Raw genomic sequence first — 18,041 nt, 5'->3', positions numbered from 1 at the left:
TTCCCTGTGTGGTGACAAACAGGAGTGAAATACAGTATTTACACTGATTAAATAACAGTTTTGTTGAGAAATATCACTGTCGCTGAAACATGCAGTATCTAGACACATGTTGAGTAATTTAATCTTATCTGACAGCAGATATCCAAAGTACTGAAAACAGAGGCTGGATTTTAGGTTGAAACCCCATTTGAAACATTTCATACAGTAACTGCAGAAATGAAGGCTTTTATATTTTTAACCAAATGAGCCACCTGCTAGGCAAAATGATTTGCTGTTTGTAAATGTTTGAAACAACTAAACTAACCAGTTGTTTAGAAAACTCTTTTGAAATGCTCAAAGGAGTAAATGAAAAAATAACGTCAGAAAATTATTTGGGGTTTCAAATCCTTTAAAACACGAAAAGAACCAACAGTTTCAGTAATCAGTTCAGTATTATGAAATGCTAGATAGGCTAAATAAATGAACCAATTACTTCTTAAAAAAATATTCAGCGTTTCAAAATGCTCAAGATGCAAAATGATGAACTCTTCTGAAATGCACAAAGCACCAAATGATACAGTCACTTGAAATTATGTATCACTTCAAAGCCACGAAAACACTAAAATAAATAAATTCAGAAAATTAATTTCAGTGTTTTGAAATGCTAATTGGATAAACTGCTTTAAAATTGCTGTGTCGAAGTACTTGAATTTCAGCGGCCTATTTGTGTTGGAAAATGGCTCACAGTTTTGCAATACTAAAACCCTAAAGAAACCCACATGCGCGAAATGAGTGAAACAATATTTGAAAAGAAAACTTTCAGAAAATGACCCACCGATGAAATGCTCAAAATCCTATGATGGTGACCTTGAGTGGAGATTTGTGGTTTGGAAAGTTATTCACTGTTCCAGAAAGCTTGAAACAGTAAATGAAATAATTATTTCAGTCAATATATTTTGAAACCTTTCCATCATTAAATGAAACATTTAGTTGAAACAATGATTCATATTTCAAATATTCATAATAGTGAATAAACTGCTTGATTCATAAATTGATTCATGCTGTGATGGCAACATCTAGCAGAGGGCGGAGATTCCTTGATTCAGAAAATGATTGCTTCAAATAGCTCAAATTAAATTGAAGAAGTGGTTCAAAATATGCTTTGTTGTTTCAAAGTGCATGAAACGCTGAATTCAGAAAATGGTTCTGCATTGAAAAATACTGGAAATGAAAGAACTCTCCAAAACACTAAACTAAGCACTATGAGGGTGACATCTACTGGCCAGTGGCTAAACCCAAGATGAAAACTCATTGCACCCCTAAAGATACTTCTCCTATGTTGTGCTTTCCATGATGTTTGCTTAATTTGTGCTTGGAACATAATCTGATTAACCCCCACCACCGCCACCCACAAATCCCACTGCCAAATTCCTTATCTGATATCAGAAATGAATGTCTCAAGTTTGCTAACATATATATTTAGTTGCACATTGATAACAACACCAAAGTATACACAGATAACATCTCAACATTAGCAACACCAATGTCAGTTGTTTGTAGGTATCCACTTGGTGAGCTGGCTGACACTGTCCCATTGCAGTTCCCAAAGCCCAGGTCACATAATATGTTTGTTTGTTTTTTTTTGTTTGTTTTTTTTTTGTTGTTTTTTTGTGTCACACAATATCGTGAATCCCACATTGATCTGTATGAGTCTACTGCAATCATGGGTGCCCACACCCATAATGCAGAAAAATCTTTATTCCAGTTTCTTCTCAGTGTCCCCACATAACAATTCTCACTGAGATTGGGGTAAAAATGGGAAAGTTATTCAGGATGGAAACTGTGTGTGGTTTAATGCTGAGGTCAGACACTGCGTGGCGCCCTCTCCAGTTCATGGGTCCTGCGATTGCGTCCCTTCTGTTTCTCTTGCAGGTGTTTCCACTTGGCTGTCAGGCCGTGGGTGTGCACATGGCTGTGAGAGTTCGCGACAACCTTCTGCTGCTGCTGTGTTGGGACATGCTGCACCAGGTGAGCCTTCTGCCTCCGGTGCTTCCTGTCCCGCTTCCACACCTGCTCGCAGAACTCGTCCACGGTGTTCAGCGTGGGGTGGTTCACCAAAGACAGGAAGTCTCTGTACCACAGCTTCTGATTGGGCGTTTCTCGAGGAGGGGAGGAGGCTTCTTGGTCACAATGCAGAAGATCCTCCAGACGGTCGGTGTTGATGATTTCTAAGGTTACCTTCAGGAGAGTCTGCATGAAACCATGTTCCACAGCGTGGCACAGATATATCCCAGAGTCCTCCTTTGTAAGTGTGCGTATCAGCAGGCCCTGGTCAGTGTGGATGAAATGTTCATCTGCTCTGATCTGAAGTTTGATAAAATTGAACAAAATGATGGAATGAAAGAAAGCTGTTAACAATGGCATTAATATTAATTTAATACAATAATGAATTCAAACTAAAACTGGATGATATATAAGTAGGTTATGAAGGAGACTTTCAAATCCAGACTTAAGACATGCTTATTCTCCTTTTTGTATGGCTAGCATAATGGCATAGTATAGTTCTACGCTTTTTACTCTCTTAATTCATTTTATTAGGAAACAGAGCAGGCCGCGGCCTCAACTTTACCTAAAGATCTTGGTCTGTTAGTGAAGCTTAGGGCTAGTGGCTGGTGATCACCTTAGTATTTCCTGTTTTTCTTGTTGTTTAATGCTGACAAATTATACTGTATTTCTTGTCTATCTGATGGCTGACTCAGATAGACAAGTTGCAGCTCCATCCAGAGATGGGTGTGGCATTTGTGCTGGAGACCCTGCTGTCCTGTGCACCAACAGCATTTCCTATATATTCGTTTTGTGAATTGTTCTGTAATTTATGTCTGTACCATGGCCCAAGCAGAGGGTCACCCCTTTGAGTCTGGTCTGCTTGAGCTTTCTTCCTCAGAGGGAGTTTTTCCTTACCACTGTTGCTTTGGGGGTTAATAAGGTTAGACCTTACTTGTGTGAAGTGCCTTGAGGCAACTCTGTTGTGATTTGGCACTATATAAATTAAAATAAATTGAAATTTGAGAAGGCAGTAAATCTTAGTAGCAGCACATGTTTGTCAAAGTAGAGGGAAAAAGGCATTGTGGTATCATTAAGTATGTGCAGAAGAAGGATTTACTGTCTAAGGGCATTAATGCTGATACGGTTGATACTTTAGGGGATGGCACTTCAGTTTTGGTAATCAACAGTGAAAAAGTGTGCAATGGAATTTAAGAGGTGCAGAGCACTGAAAATGACCCGATGTCTGGACGGCTTAAAACTGCCACCACTGAGGAAAACATTCATCTTCACCACATGCTGTTGGATGACTATTAATCAGATCACTAATGCTATTAGGTTATTCAGTGAGACAGTTTATAATTTTCATCATTCAAAACTTGAAATGCCAAAGGTTGGCTGCTGTGTCTTCTGATGCTTGGAAATATGTACTCTATGCTTGTCATGTCAAGGGGAGGATTTAGCGCATACTGAATCAGATTCAGTTACTTTAACAGAACATTTCCTAACTCAGGAATGCTGGATCTCTGAGGTCTCAGTCACACCAGGAAAAACAGTATTTGGAGGCTGTAGCATGACCCCAATCACCTTGACATTATGTTACAACCATGAATCCCCGAAATGGGCATGTCAAAATCCTGGTCTAGGTCTTTGGCCACACACAGTCAGTTGCACACTCAGATAGCAGATATACACTCAGATATAGCTATAACATAGCGTCTGATAGCTAGTTTCCTACTACAAATGCGCAAGTGAATGGGGCCAAGTTGGCATGTGATTTGTATGCAATAATAAGAAGAATGACTGTGACAAAAATGGGAACAGCACAAATCTGTTGCTGTCTGTTGCAAATTTGATGCCATCTACATGCAAGCATTGGCTTGAGGTATTTGTTCAGGCAGATTGTGGATAATGACGACCATCCCCTTGCACTTGTAGAGGTGACAGTATCACGTCACATTACATTATGAGTCATCATTTATTAGTAATTGGAGCGGGCTGCAGCCTCAACTTTACCTAAATTCTGGGTCTTTTAGTGAAGTTTAGGGCTAGTGGCCGGCGATCACCTTAGTATTTCTCTGTTTTTCTTGTTGTTTAATGCTGGCAAATTATACAGTATGTTTTGTCTTTCTGATGCCTGATTCTGTTTTTTCTCTCTGTTTAAGGTGCAGCTCCATCCAGAAATGGGAGTTGTATTTATGTTGGTGACCCTCCTGTCCTGTGCGCCAATAGCATTTCTTGTATATTCTTCCGTGAATTGTTCTGTAATTTATGTTTGTAGCATGGCCCAAGCAGAGGGTCACCCCTTTGAGTCTGGTCTGCTTGAGGTTTCTTCCTTAGAGGGAGTTTTTCCTTACCACTGTTGCTCTGGGGGTTGGTATGGTTAGACCTTACCTGTGTGAAGCGCTTTGAGGCAACTCTGTTGTGATTTGGTGCTATATAAATGAAAATAAATTGAATTGAAATTGAGTCTCCAGAAGAAAGAGAACACTGTGTGTCAGGTGGGCCATTTTGGGTGGGATGAAATAAATCATGGAGTTCAACGATAGACTAAAGTCAGTAAAAAGCACTCCGTTTTAAACTACCTGTCAATATTCAACTGTGCTCCGTATGTGCATATGAGCATGCATGCATGCTTCAGGGGCTTGCAGATGGACGCCAGTTGATTGCAATGTTCATTCATTCATTTTCTTCCACTTATCTGGGTCTAGGTGGCAGCAGACCAAGCAAATCATCCCACACCTGCCAAGTTCCATAACTTTTCCTGGGGGATCCGTGTTTATAAATTAGATGGTGACTGTTTCCAAGGGTCACCAGTTTGTCAGAGTGAGAAGACCTGTCCAGTCGCCTTGCGATTGTACGTGGTTACGTGGAGGTCGACCTGCTGATCTCTGCAACACCTTGCAATTGGTCCCTGGCAGTGACATAATTAACTGAAATTACTAGGCGACCACCATGTTTTTCCTCATCGTAACAAGGTTGCCATCCTATTTTTAGTCTTGTGTGACTGAGGCATTAGTTTTACAGAGTGCAAAACAGACAAGCCATGCAATGAAAATACGAGGTCTGTTAGAAAAGTATCGGACCTTTTTATTTTTTTCAAAAAACATATGGATTTGAATCACGTGTTATTGCATCAGCCAAGCTTGAACCTTCGTGCGCATGCGTGAGTTTTTTCACATCTGTCGGTTGCGTCATTCGCCTGTGAGCAGGCTTTGAGTGAGCACTTGTCCACCCCTCTCGTCGTTAAGGAAATGTCTGAACGATTTGGAGCTTTGCTGCATCAATTTTTTCCTGAAACTGTGAGAGACCTCCAGGTGGACACCATTCGGAAAATTAATATGGCTTTCAGGGACGATTTTATGGGGATTACACAGATTAAGGAGTGCTCCAGCCGGTTTAAAGACCGCCCACAGTGTCTGAGAGTGCGGTGCGCTCCGAGCGCCGATCGACAGGCTCAAACCCCACTGAAACAACCAGATCATTTCCAACGTGAAGGCTTTGTTGATCCGGAACATCGTCTGACTTTCACAAAAAGGCAGAAGGCGTGGACATCAGCACTTTTTTGTTATAAGAGTTTTTTTCATGGAAAAAGAAGCGGATGAATGCGCCACCATGCCGCTCATGGCGCAGGACAAAACCACCTCCATGTTGGTCTCTCAGGACGGCTTTCAGGTGGCTTACAGACGGCTTCTGGTTGCTTTTCAGTCGTGTGAATATCCGATATGAGCTGGACATGAATATCCGATATGAGCTGGACATGCCCCAACATGTCCTGTGAGGCTTCATCACGGCGTTGCTTTGCGCCATGCGGCTCCGCTGCGACACGTGGGATTCCTCCGCTCCTCTTTCCATGACAAAAACTCCTGTAACAGTGGAATGTGCCGTCCATTTCTAAACTGGACGCTGTCTTGATCCGGTATGCCGTTTGACTAGCACAGGAATTGCGGAAGACGTGGACATCAGCACTTTTTCGGCACATTGAGACAGACGTGCAGAGGAATCCCACGCGTCGTGGGATTCCTCGGCATGGCGCAAAGCAACGCCGTGATGAAGCCTCACAGGACATGTTGGGGCATGTCCAGCTCATGCTCAATTTATGGGATATTCACACGACTGAAAAGCAATAGGACATTTTGGGGCATGTCCAGCTCATGCTCAATTTCTGGGATATTCACATGACTGAAAAGCAACAGGAAGCCATCTGAAAGCCACCTGAGAGATCAACACGGAGGTGGTTTTGGCCCGCGCCATGAGCGGCATGGTGGCGCATTCATCCGCTTCTTTTTCCATGAAAAAAACTCCTGTAACAGTGGAATGTGCCGAAAAAGCGCTGATATCCACGCCTTTTGCCTTTTTGTGAAAGTCAGATGACATCCCAGATCAACAAAGCCTTCACATTGGAAATGATCTGGTTGTTTCAGCGGGCTTTGAGCCTGTCGATCGGCGCTCAGAGCGCACTGCGCTCTCAGACGCTGTGGGCGGTCTTTAAACCGGCTGGAGCACTCCTTCATCTTTGTAATCCCCATAAAATCGTCCCTGAAAGCCATATTAATTTTCCGAATGGTGTCCACCTGGAGGTCTCTCACAGTTTCAGGAAAAAATTGATGCAGCAAAGCTCCAAATCATTCTGCCATTTCCTTAACGACGAGAGGGGTGGACCAGTGCTCACTCAAAGCCTGCTCACAGGCGAATGACGCAACCGACAGGCGTGAAAAAACTCACGCATGCGCAAGAAGGTTCAAGCTTGGCTGATGCAATCACACGTGTTTCAAATCCATATGGTTTTTGAAAAAAATAAAAAGGTCCGATACTTTTCTAACAGACCTCGTACATCCTTATTCTGTCCAAAGGAAAGGCCAAGATTGTTTCTTGAGTGGAGAAGGAGATGGTATCAACTTTGTGGAATGCAAAGGGCATTCTGCTTGTTGACTTACTCCCAAAGTATTAATCCAGAAATGGACAGGACAATTTGGGCCATCTGACTACCAAAATATTTAGTGTATCTGCCATTGAGTATATCTATGGCATGATAATTAAATCTTCCACACCAACAGTATCCAAGCACTACAGCACTATTGAAAAATGTTCACTGACCTCGAACCATGACAGAGTAACCCACACGCATCATGGCAAACATTTCAACATTATCTAAAAATTCATAGTTCTCCCAGCAATTATTATTCATTCACTCAGTCATTTTCTGAACCCTCTTAGTCGTCACTCGACAAGAGGCAAAACACAGCCTGGACGGGCTGTTAGTCTATCACAAGGCTGACACATACCTAAAGTCAATTTAAGAGTTTCCAGTTAACCCAATCTGTATGACTTTGGAAGTGGAACGAAGCCAGAACACCCAGAGAGGAGACACACAAACAGTGGAAGAACACGCAAACTTGTCTCAGAAAGGACCAGGTTGGATTAAAGGCAAGAGTGCTAACCACTAAGAAACCATACTACACAATTATGAGCTCTAAAACAGTGTTGTAAGAATATGTGAGTCAGTAATATAAGTTTGTTGAACCCAAATCTTAAAACCATGTTTGCATGTTTGCTCAGGAAATACTAACCTCTTGCTTGTGACCATCGGCAGAGTGCTGATACTGCCAGTAGGTTAGGGCTCTCTGAGACTTGGGGCTACATTCAAGAAAAGTAGTGCTGTTCTCCACACCATAGACAGTCTTAACCAGTAGAGTTGTTTGGCCGCTTAGTTCATCTATAATCGACAACCAGAATACATTACTTGCACGGGTGATTCTTTAACTACGGGCACTATTGGCCTTGTAAATGTAATTTCCACCACACCATTGCCTTACAATATAAAGCGCCTTGGGGCAACTGTTTGTTGTGATTTGGCGCTTTATATATGTGCTCTGATGTCACTGTTTATCTCCATAGAAACTACCCAAACAATCTTTCATACAAACTGTTTAAAGGGACATTACAGTGTTGTGGTGGAAATTACGGCAATAGTGTGGGACAACTACATTTTGTTTAAAAAAATCACAACAGTTGTATGACATTGAATACCCCAATTATGTTTTGATTATTTTACTGATATTTTATTCAGAGATATTTTAAAACATTAGAAAAAACATTTCTTTACCATTCATTTTTAACACTGAAGATCAAAAGTCTGGGTGTGGGACAAGCACAAAACGGCAATATTTGCATATAATGATGCTGAAAAAAGGTGAAAAAGTCATCACAGACTACTAGAACAAATTTCTTAACACACTTTCATTGTAAAGATAACTATAAAAGTGTGAAATTTCCCCTTTTTTCTGTTTTTCATACAATATGATCAAAGGACATAATAAGTGCCCGTAGTCTAAGAATCACCCGCACACATCTGTCAGAGACAAGAAATGCCAATAAACCAGCATTCTCTATTTGCATCTGTCTAAAAATACAAAAATAAATGTAGGTTTAAAAAAAAACAAATAAAAAAAATCCGCATATGCTAGGGTTGCAACTAACGATTATTTTCATAATTGATGAGTTGTTAGGTTCATAAAATACCAATAAATGGTGAAAAATGTCTGTCAGTGTTATCCAGAGGCCAAGATGATGCTTTCAAATCTTTGAATTTTTTTTAGAGCCCAAACATATGAACTTTACTGCGAAAGCGGATTAAAACAGCTAGTAAAATAAACCAGAAAATATTGACATTCAAGAGGCTGATGAATCAATTATCAAAATAGTTGTTGATCATATTAAGTCATTTAATAGTTGATTAAGAAATGATTCATAGGTTAATCATTGCTGATTGAACACGTCACTTGTGAAGTTCAGCGTATGTGTCAGAAACATATTTTTAACAACTTTTTGTACCCGATAGTGTCAATGAAACATTTAACAAGAAATTTTACCGCTCCAAAATTAAATACTACTGCACATCTTTAATATTGTGTTAAATTCAGAAACAATAATTAAACTGTTGTTTTTGTTGCATCATCTTTCATCATTTTCTTTTCATAATTTTGTTTGTGGAACACTAAATTTTGATTTAGTAAAAATGCAAAACCACTAGCAACACGTAGCAGTATTTAGATGAATCTCAGTGTAGTAGCTTGTGGCTTGTTTTCTTTTTTTAGAGTTAAATAAAAGAAAATATATAATTAAGCAAATGTAAACATGTGATGCTCTGAACCCTGTTCAACCTCTGAGGCCACTAACAAGCTGGTAAAGTAGAGGACATGGCGACAGAGAAGAGGCTTGTCAAAATTCGGAACAAACTAATTATAAGCTTTACGTAAACTGACTGGAAACCTCTTGACACCAGTAAAATATAAAAGCACCACACACATTCGGGAGATTTCTCTGTCTTGTGTCATTCCAGGGAAAACCTGCAGCCGCTGTGAAAATGCATTCAAAAGACAACTAATATCATGTTAGAAATTTCAAATATTAATACAAGTATAAATGCATAACATTAAAATACACAATTTATTACACCAGCTTGTCTATCATAGTCTTTCTTAAACTACAATTTTATTCACATATACAAAGAATTTGCTTCATTATGTACCGTGATGCTGTAGGTCTGAGCACTGTGTGAGTGGATCTCCATTCCTGATGTCCTGTCTCCTTGTTCTCCTGTAGAAACACAAATATAAACATTTTCATGAGTTTCTGTGTAGGCTCTCAGTTGTCCAGGTGGTTTCCATAGTAGAGAAGCTTGAATCTTTGACTAGACTGGGTTGCTCGACACGAGGATGTTTCGCTTCAACTTGCAGAAACTTCCTCAGCTAACATTCTTGCTATGGTAGTCTGACTTCTGTCTTGACCCTTGTAGAGAAGAACAGAAGCCACATAAGCTGGAGTTTTAAACCTAACCAGACCCCTCCTACCGAGAGGCAGACTGCTATTGGCTGTTGACTAAACAATTGCTTTAATTAGCACCTATTGTGCTCTAGTTAGTACCCTCCTAATGCCTGGCAGCTGTCCCTCCTAACGATGAGACTGACACCTCTCCTGACGTGTCTCCTGATGACGTGAATGACGCATTAACATGAGGGCAATTATATGGTAACGGAATTACAACAGCAGCAAAATCTGGACATATGGCATCTAACCATGACAGATTAGCTCAGATTGTAATTCCATTACCGTAGAATTGCCCATGAACAAAAGACTGAAACTGCTTTGACCTGAGTACCCCATTGTAAACAGGGGACAAAGCGTGTCTCAGACCCCCTCCCCAGTTAAGGCTGCGTTTCAACTGTTTAACATACAATGCCTCCTTCACCCCTCTCTCAAACCATATCTTCTCTCTGGCTAAGATTTTAACTTCCTTGTCCTCAAACTTGTGGTTAGTGTCTTTAAGGTGGAGATGAACTGCAGACTGAGGTCCACTGGTGCCCTCTCTGCAGTGCTGGTATAGCCTTTTGTGTAACAGCTGTAATGAACACTACATAGGTGAGACTAAGCAGCCGTTAGTGGCAAAGGAATTCAGTCAGACATTCCTGTGGTCTGTGGTCTGAGTCTGGCCGGGTTACTGTTGATATAGAGATGTAGGGTATAGGACATTTTCTCCAAACAATCAGAATTGCACATACAGTATGAGACCACGTAGAATACCTCCATTATAGCCTAAGGTGCCCTATATTGTAATGCCCTATTTTGAGATCAGACCAAAGATTTGTTGTTCTGTCCTCAGTTTCAATCCAACATTGTCACAAGGTTTTTGGGGAAAAATGATTAAATGTTAACATTTTTTTTTTCTCTTTTGGCACCAAATGTTTATGTCTAAAAGTTAAGGGGAAACAAATTAAAATCACAGCTTGTTCAGTCTCTTTCTAGTCTCACATGTCAAACCTCTTCTTCTGTATAGTAGATGGAAGGTCCAAGTCAAGTGTAGTCCTGGTGGTTTCTGACTTACTGTGTGTGTGTGTGTGTGTGTGTGGGGGGGGGGGGGGGGGGGGTGTCATAAAATGACAAAAGTGACAACTGGATGCTTTTGGATTGAGGTCTGTTTAGAGGATCCTTGGGACAGTTTTGTGTCAAATGAGAAGTCACTTAAGGAAGAAGATGGTGAGTATCACTTGGACGGTGATGGAGCATCAGCCATGTGACATGTTTCTCTGGGTGTGATCATGGGTATGTTGCACTATTTCCAGTTTCTGCACATGCATCCACAGAAGCTTGTAATCGTTTCAGTTATCTGGGTGTCTTGGTAGCTTCCCTCACTAGTGTCTTTACAACATGGTCACTCAATTTTTGAGAATTGCCTACTTGACACAGATTTATCATACAGTACCATAGTTTTTGTATTTCACAGAAATATACATTATAGTTCCCCTGACTTGTCTCAAGAAAACTGGCTGTAAAAGTAATGATTTAATCCTCATAATATAAATAAATTGCTCCCTCTGAATTTTTGTTAGGTTTTTTTTTTTTTTGCTTGTTTGTTTGTTTGTTTTTGTGTTGCAAACCTTAAATGCAGGAATGGATGTATATTAGGACCCCTTCAGACATAGTGTGAATTTGGTCAATTTGCACATGAAGCAGGAATCGTGTGCAAAATGTATAAAATCGTAGCTACCTGTTGCTACAACTATTTGTGCACACCAGCGAGTGAAAGACAGAGTGTGTGCTGTGCAAGCTTATCGATCCCTCTCACAGCAGGTGTCGGCCAAATTCCAGGTGACACACACAAACATCTAACACCGCTCATTTGGCACTTAGAAAATGTGTGGCCATTCGCACTATTAACACAACAGTCCTCAGACAATCACTGTCAAGCTGACAGTGAAATTTGTCTACGTGTCCCAAGACTGTGAAGTTGCACATGTGGCATGCCAGAGTGTCGGCTCCCCCCACAACACATGTCTGCAGTGTGTTTCATGCCCTCCCCCAACATGTGTATGTTAATCTCAGGGTTCAAGTCCCTGTTTGGGCATATAACTTTGTAAAATTTCCTTCCGGATGAATAAAGTATCTTACTCGTCCAACTCAGGTTGGCCAAATTATTTGTCTTGTCCAAGGTAGCATGAATGGGACTCAAACCAAGATCTATGTTTTGCTATCCAGTTCATTATCAACTGCCCAAACTGATGTACATTTTTGGCTTGTGTCTGCTACACATAAACATAGATGAACAGAGATTTTCTGCCTTCAGTTTGTTCACATGGCAGTGCTTGACAATGTGTTTTACATTATCAACAGCATGCCAATGAATACCATCAAAGCTGGGACATGATGGTTTTTATCAGTGAAAATGCAAATGCAGCCATGTTGGCCATGTATAGCCATGTTGGCCAATATGAAACCTGGAAAAAAAGGCCAACAAAATCTATTCTCCTACTACACAAAAACACTAAAAACCTCATTTTCCAAAGTCTTCTCTTTGGCCAGAATTTTGCAAAAGCTCTATATTCAGTGACCTAAAATGGAATTTTGGAGTGAACAAAAGGCCAAAACACATAGGCTACATTTTCCAAAACACCCTTGTACATGTGTACTACGCATTAGAGCATACTGTATACTGAATATTTAAATTTTACAAAAGTGAACAGGCTGACACTGAGATCAGACATCTCGGCATTCAGCAGCTTGGTTGTGACGTTAGTTGCGCCCTCAGCAATGTATACTACACAGGTTGTGTATTGCTTTACCAATGCATTTCCTCCATGTGTATATAATACCAGATTTAATGGGAACTAGATGTTTCAGTCACATGGATAGCAAAATATGGGGCAGGTTTTCACATACCTCTTAGCCATGGGGAAGTATCTGGAGCACTCTGTACCATCCCACGCACAGTACGGGTCCCTGGCCAGGCAGCATTCAGCACAGGCCTTTCCATAAACCTCACACCGATGCAAAGTCATCTGTGACACTCCAATATCTGAGCCCAGGTATAGTTGTTGCTGTGTAAACAAAAAAGGAAAAAAAAATCTTAGCATCCCACTTGAGATGGAATACTTAGATGTGACAGTTTTCTCCCCTTAGGAAACACAGCCTCCCTTTGAATGGTTGGAGCAAGTAATACCATTTTATTTTTCTCAGTACTCTTTGACAAGTCAGTTAGCAGACTGTTATTTTTTACTCTGGCTTCATTTTGTGTTACTTGGCTGGGATCTTTGTGTGTCATCATGCTGGCAGATGTCAAAGAACAGAAGACAGCTTTGTCTTTTGTTCTGACAAGGTGTGTCACCCAAACCACTGTGACAGGGTTTCAACACACACATGCAAGAGTAAAAGTTTGTAACAACTTTCATTAAACACTTTTAGTAAAGATTCACCAGATTTTTGCTCTGAACCCCAGTACCTTCAAGTCTGGTCTCCAGTCATTTATTTTGTTGTATACTGTAGCAATGTCTTCCAGGCCTGCCCCTAGTCAAATTTTGTTCTGATCACACGCCCGGTGTGTATACACACCGACAGCACGACCCTTCAAAAAAGTCAGTGCATGACAACATTCCATTTCACATAATAATTTTATTATTAATAGACTAAACTAAAACAATTCAGGTGAATAAATAAATATAAAATAATGAGATAAATACAACCCCAATTCCAATGAAGTTGGGACATTGTGTAAAATGTAAATAAAAACAGAATGCAATGATTTAAAAAAAACCTTTTTCAACCTATATTCAATTGAATACACCACAAAGACAAGATATTTAATGTTCAAACTGATAAGATTTATTGTTTTTGTGCAAATATTTGCTCATTTTGAAATGGATGCCTGCAACACATTTCAAAAAAGCTGCGACGAGGCAAAAAAAAAAAAAGAATGGGAAAGTTGATGAATGCTCAAAGAACACCTAATTGGAAACAGGTGAGTGTCATGATTGGGTATAAAAGGAGCATCCCAAAAAGGCTCAGCTGTTCACAAACAAAGATGGGGAGAGGGTCACCACTTTGTGAACAACTGCATGAAAAAACAGTCCAACAGTTTAAGAACAATGTTCCTCAACATTCAATTGCAAGAAATTTTGGGACTCCATCATCTACAGTCCATAATATAATCAGAAGATTCAGAGAATCTGGAGAACTTTCTACACGTAAGCAGCAAGGCCGAAAACCAACATTGAATGCCCGTGACCTTCAATCCCTCAGGCAGCACTGCATTAAAACCAACATCACTGTGTAAAGGGTCTTACCGCGTGGGCTCAGGAACACTTCAGAAAACCACTGTCAGTTAACACAGTTCATCGCTACATCTACAAGTGCAAGTTAAAACTCTACCATGCAAAGTAATGCCATACATCAACAACATCCAGAAATGTCGCTTCCTTCCCTGGGCCCGAGCTCATTTGAAATGGACAGATGCAAAGTGGAAAAGTGTGCTGTGGTCTGCGTCCACATTTCAAATTGTTTTTGGAAATCATGGACGTCGTGTCCTCTGGACAAAAGAGGTAAAAGACTACCCAGAATGTTACCAGCGCAAAGTTTAAAAGCCAGCATCTGTGATGGTATGAGAGAGATGAGTGTGCACGCGCGGAGGAGGGAGGGACAGAGGGGGGTGTTGAGCCTGGTGATGCAAGCAGGAAGAAGTAGACATGAAGGCATCTGATTGTTTTTTTTTTTAGAGTGTACCACGGGGCTTATATTGGTCGGAGTTTTATCGATCCTACAGCTGCTATAGACGTCTGATTTTTTTTGTTGTTCTTTTTTCTGAATACATAATGTATTGACTACTGCAGCATGATCAATAAAGTCATCCTATGACAGCAGCTCTGAACTGGTGTTTAAGATCTTGATTATAAAGTTATATTTTATGTTTATATATTACAAAATGTTTGAGAGAGCACGTTCAGGTGGATGGTTGTATCTGCTGATGCAATTTAAAAAAAAAGAAATTAAAAAAACTGTTGAGGACCACAGTGGATGAATAAAGCCAAGTTAATGCACACGCTTCACCTGGGTGATAAAGACAGATGGCTATTTTTGAGAGGTGACAATGACCCTGTTGTTTGTGGTTGCAATCCATGACCAAACAAGGTTCCATGGTGTGATGAATGCCTCAGCACATGGCACAGACCTAATCTGACCTGTACACATGCTTAACATGATGGTGTGTAATTTTTAAAGATGTTTTGAGAACAACAGTCATTACCTGTTTTGTTGAAAGTTCCATAGCTGTTATAGCTGTTGGCTTCTGTTAAAAAAGAGAGAAAATAATTGCACAGAATGATTAATCTACACTTTGCTAAGTTGATGAAGTGACAGTCAGCAAAAAAGCAATTTGCTTTGCATTTCATAAGTGAATATGTCCCTGTGCTGTTAAATGTCAAAATTGAATCATCAGTCAATCATGGTGCATGGTATCTGAAATGAAAATTATGATGTTTCATCTCGTGAAGAATCAAAACGAAATACAAGTATTTTAGACAATATAGCATAGTAGTGAAGCAAGCTTCCAACAGCCCAATGGAAATTTTGATTGAGTTAAAATATAATGGAGAAACTGGACAAATCAGTTCTTGTTTGTTTGTTTGTTTTTTATTTTTTTTAGTTCTGCAAATTTGTTTGGGTTTTGTGTATCAATCATAAACTTGTGGGGGGGGGCCTACTCTGAATACAGTCATCTCTTCGAGTAGGACTTCTTCAAGGTCATGCCATGATCCTCTGGGGATTGACACCACTTTCAGAATCGTTCCCATATCTGTAACATAATGAAAGGACGCATATATTAATATCTGCTGCACAGTATAGCCACATTTGAATCACAACTGTTGAAGTATTAGATATGCTGAGTGCAGCACAGGACAATGGTAGACCTTGCCTTGTCATACCTGTGCCTATGAACATGACATCATACTGGCCATCTTCTGCTTCCACTTTATCCACCACTATCTGGGTGAATTGGTAGGCCACATCTGTTTTGACTATGATTGGTCGATTATTAATCGGGTAGACAGGATTGAACATGGCTGGATGGCTTCTGGCAAATGTTACAGCCTCATCTGGAAGGTCTTTGGTTGTATCAAATCCTCCAAAAGTCTTGCCCGGACACTGTGGAAAAATTGGACTTGTAAAAGTTATGATAAAAATAAGACCAATAATGAACTTGAAGGTCTGACTCAAAAATCCAGTTTTATGGCAGATTGTACTCACTGTGCCAGGTCTTGGATAGGGTACACGTCCCTGAAAAGCCACCCACTGGTAGCTGGGTCCATCTCTGTGAGCATAAGGTCCAAGGAAGACTCTCCTGATGTCCGTCATACTGTATATACACACAGCTGATCCTTTGAAAATGTTGCTGATCAGCGATGATGATGATTGAGATAGACACGGAAACAGCAGTCAGTTTATTTAATCTACAAGTATGGCAAAAACATCTGATAATTTCAGAAACATTTGTGCATTTCTGTGTGTTTCTTCCACTACTCTTCCAAAGTGCTTGTGCTAAATTCTACCAAATCTGCTGCGTGCATATATGTTGAGCCCAGAAATGTCACGAAAGGGTTTGTTTTTGCAAATGTCAAGACCATTATTGTCAAAAGTCAAACTGCTATTTTCACTGTTGTCCACCAAACTTGTCACAAGTATGTAGATGGGTTATAGAACTGCCCAGGCCACATCTAATTTATCAAATGCCAGTCAAGGTTATTAGGGTAAAAGGTCAAATTTAAAGTTTTTCACTCTGATTACAACAAAACTTGTCACATATGGAGATGGGTTCTGGAATTGAAAAGGTCAATCATTGGGGTCAAGGTCCTGTCTGCTTGTTGGCCTCCTCCCCCAGATGCTTTTGCTGATTTCTACCAAATGTACATCAATGAAGCTTGTCCCAAAAATTGCAAGATTAAGAATTTTGATTTTAAACCTGATTTGAACTAAATGTGGTAGACACTTTGGTGGATTCCAGAATTATCCTGGCAAGGTCACTCAGAGATCAATCATTTGGATGATTGTCAAGGTCACTTGTCAGATTGATGGAGCCGTTACTTTTGTCGCACCCACAGGTACTATTACCTAGTTCTTCCAATACAAGCCACAGTACCTTGATGTGGTAAACACTGCATAGATGATCGGACTCTTTGGATCCTTTGTGCTCATGATAAAAACATCCTCTGAAATTCAAAGACAAGGCACTCTATATTAAGACCAACGCCTACATTCAAAAGGCAATAATGTTTGGCCAGTTACTCACGCAGTTCATCAAACTGTGTATCAATTCCATTACTGCCAGGCACAGAGCAAATAAGCCGAGCTTTTAAGAAGGTGGTCCATTTATTAACCAGACTCCTGTGGCCTCCGATGTCATTCTACGAGACAAATCACACTCACAAATTCAGTCAAAAAGCTCGCTTCTTGAGGAATTGTCTGTGCTGAGATATATGGTTCAATATTTGCAACTCATTTTATGATACATTAATCAGAGGGTTGCTATTAATCTGAGATTTTCCACAGCTACCTTTTGAAGCATATAACAATATATCATAGTGTATCTGAATTTTTCTTAAACTCTCATGCATTTTAAAGACTCAAAGTGAAAAATGCATGCACTTCACAAATATAAAGTGGACGAAATCACATTGCCTAATTTTATACATCTTCCTCATGCCTCATTAATGCATGGTAGTATATCCTCAATGTTTATAGGCTTCTTTACAATAAATCAAGCTGCAGAATAAAACAGAAAACTCCATCATAGTCTAAAAATATGCCTTTTATCCACGCATGGCTACAAGTCAGGTTTTAGGCCCTGCAGTTTTTGTTGTGAGAATGTATGTAAAGTTTCAGCAGCTACAGGAAAAGTTCAACCTTATCATAGAACCATATATATAATAAGAATACTAGCACTTTTCTGAAGTAAGCAGTAAAGCTGTTAACAGTTTTATGTTTCAGGGATACAACACTGTAATATAACTGTGAAGTTTACATTAGTTGTAAATGGTAAATGGACTGCATTTACATAGTGCTTTTCCATCTGCAACAAACGCTCAACTAATCTGAAAGAATCAAGAAACAAATATGATGATGACCATTGTGTTAAACTCATAGAACATGAAATTATCAAAGCTTATGAAGCATAGGAAGCCATGTGAAACCAAAAT

The 18,041-nt window shown here is 40.0% G+C and overlaps 1 protein-coding gene across 1 annotated transcript in view; it reads right to left on the bottom strand.

The window, feature by feature from the left end:
• Positions 1-1,191: 1,191 nt before the first annotated feature.
• sema3ab (sema domain, immunoglobulin domain (Ig), short basic domain, secreted, (semaphorin) 3Ab) overlaps positions 1,192-18,041 on the bottom strand; it is a 72,291-nt gene continuing 55,441 nt past the window's right edge. The window contains exons 8-17 of the mRNA XM_034176634.1: positions 17,135-17,249; positions 16,985-17,054; positions 16,096-16,240; positions 15,774-15,993; positions 15,552-15,643; positions 15,095-15,136; positions 12,739-12,896; positions 9,554-9,621; positions 7,593-7,738; positions 1,192-2,343 (exon numbers count right to left, since the gene is read on the bottom strand). Of these exons, the coding sequence (XP_034032525.1) occupies positions 1,843-2,343; positions 7,593-7,738; positions 9,554-9,621; positions 12,739-12,896; positions 15,095-15,136; positions 15,552-15,643; positions 15,774-15,993; positions 16,096-16,240; positions 16,985-17,054; positions 17,135-17,249 (1,557 nt within the window). The 3' untranslated portion in view covers positions 1,192-1,842. The remainder of the gene's footprint in view (positions 2,344-7,592; positions 7,739-9,553; positions 9,622-12,738; positions 12,897-15,094; positions 15,137-15,551; positions 15,644-15,773; positions 15,994-16,095; positions 16,241-16,984; positions 17,055-17,134; positions 17,250-18,041) is intronic.

This window comes from Thalassophryne amazonica, chromosome 8 (assembly GCF_902500255.1).
Source record: "Thalassophryne amazonica chromosome 8, fThaAma1.1, whole genome shotgun sequence".
Lineage (NCBI taxonomy): Eukaryota > Metazoa > Chordata > Actinopteri > Batrachoidiformes > Batrachoididae > Thalassophryne > Thalassophryne amazonica.
This window is presented reverse-complemented; position numbering and strand designations above follow the sequence as displayed.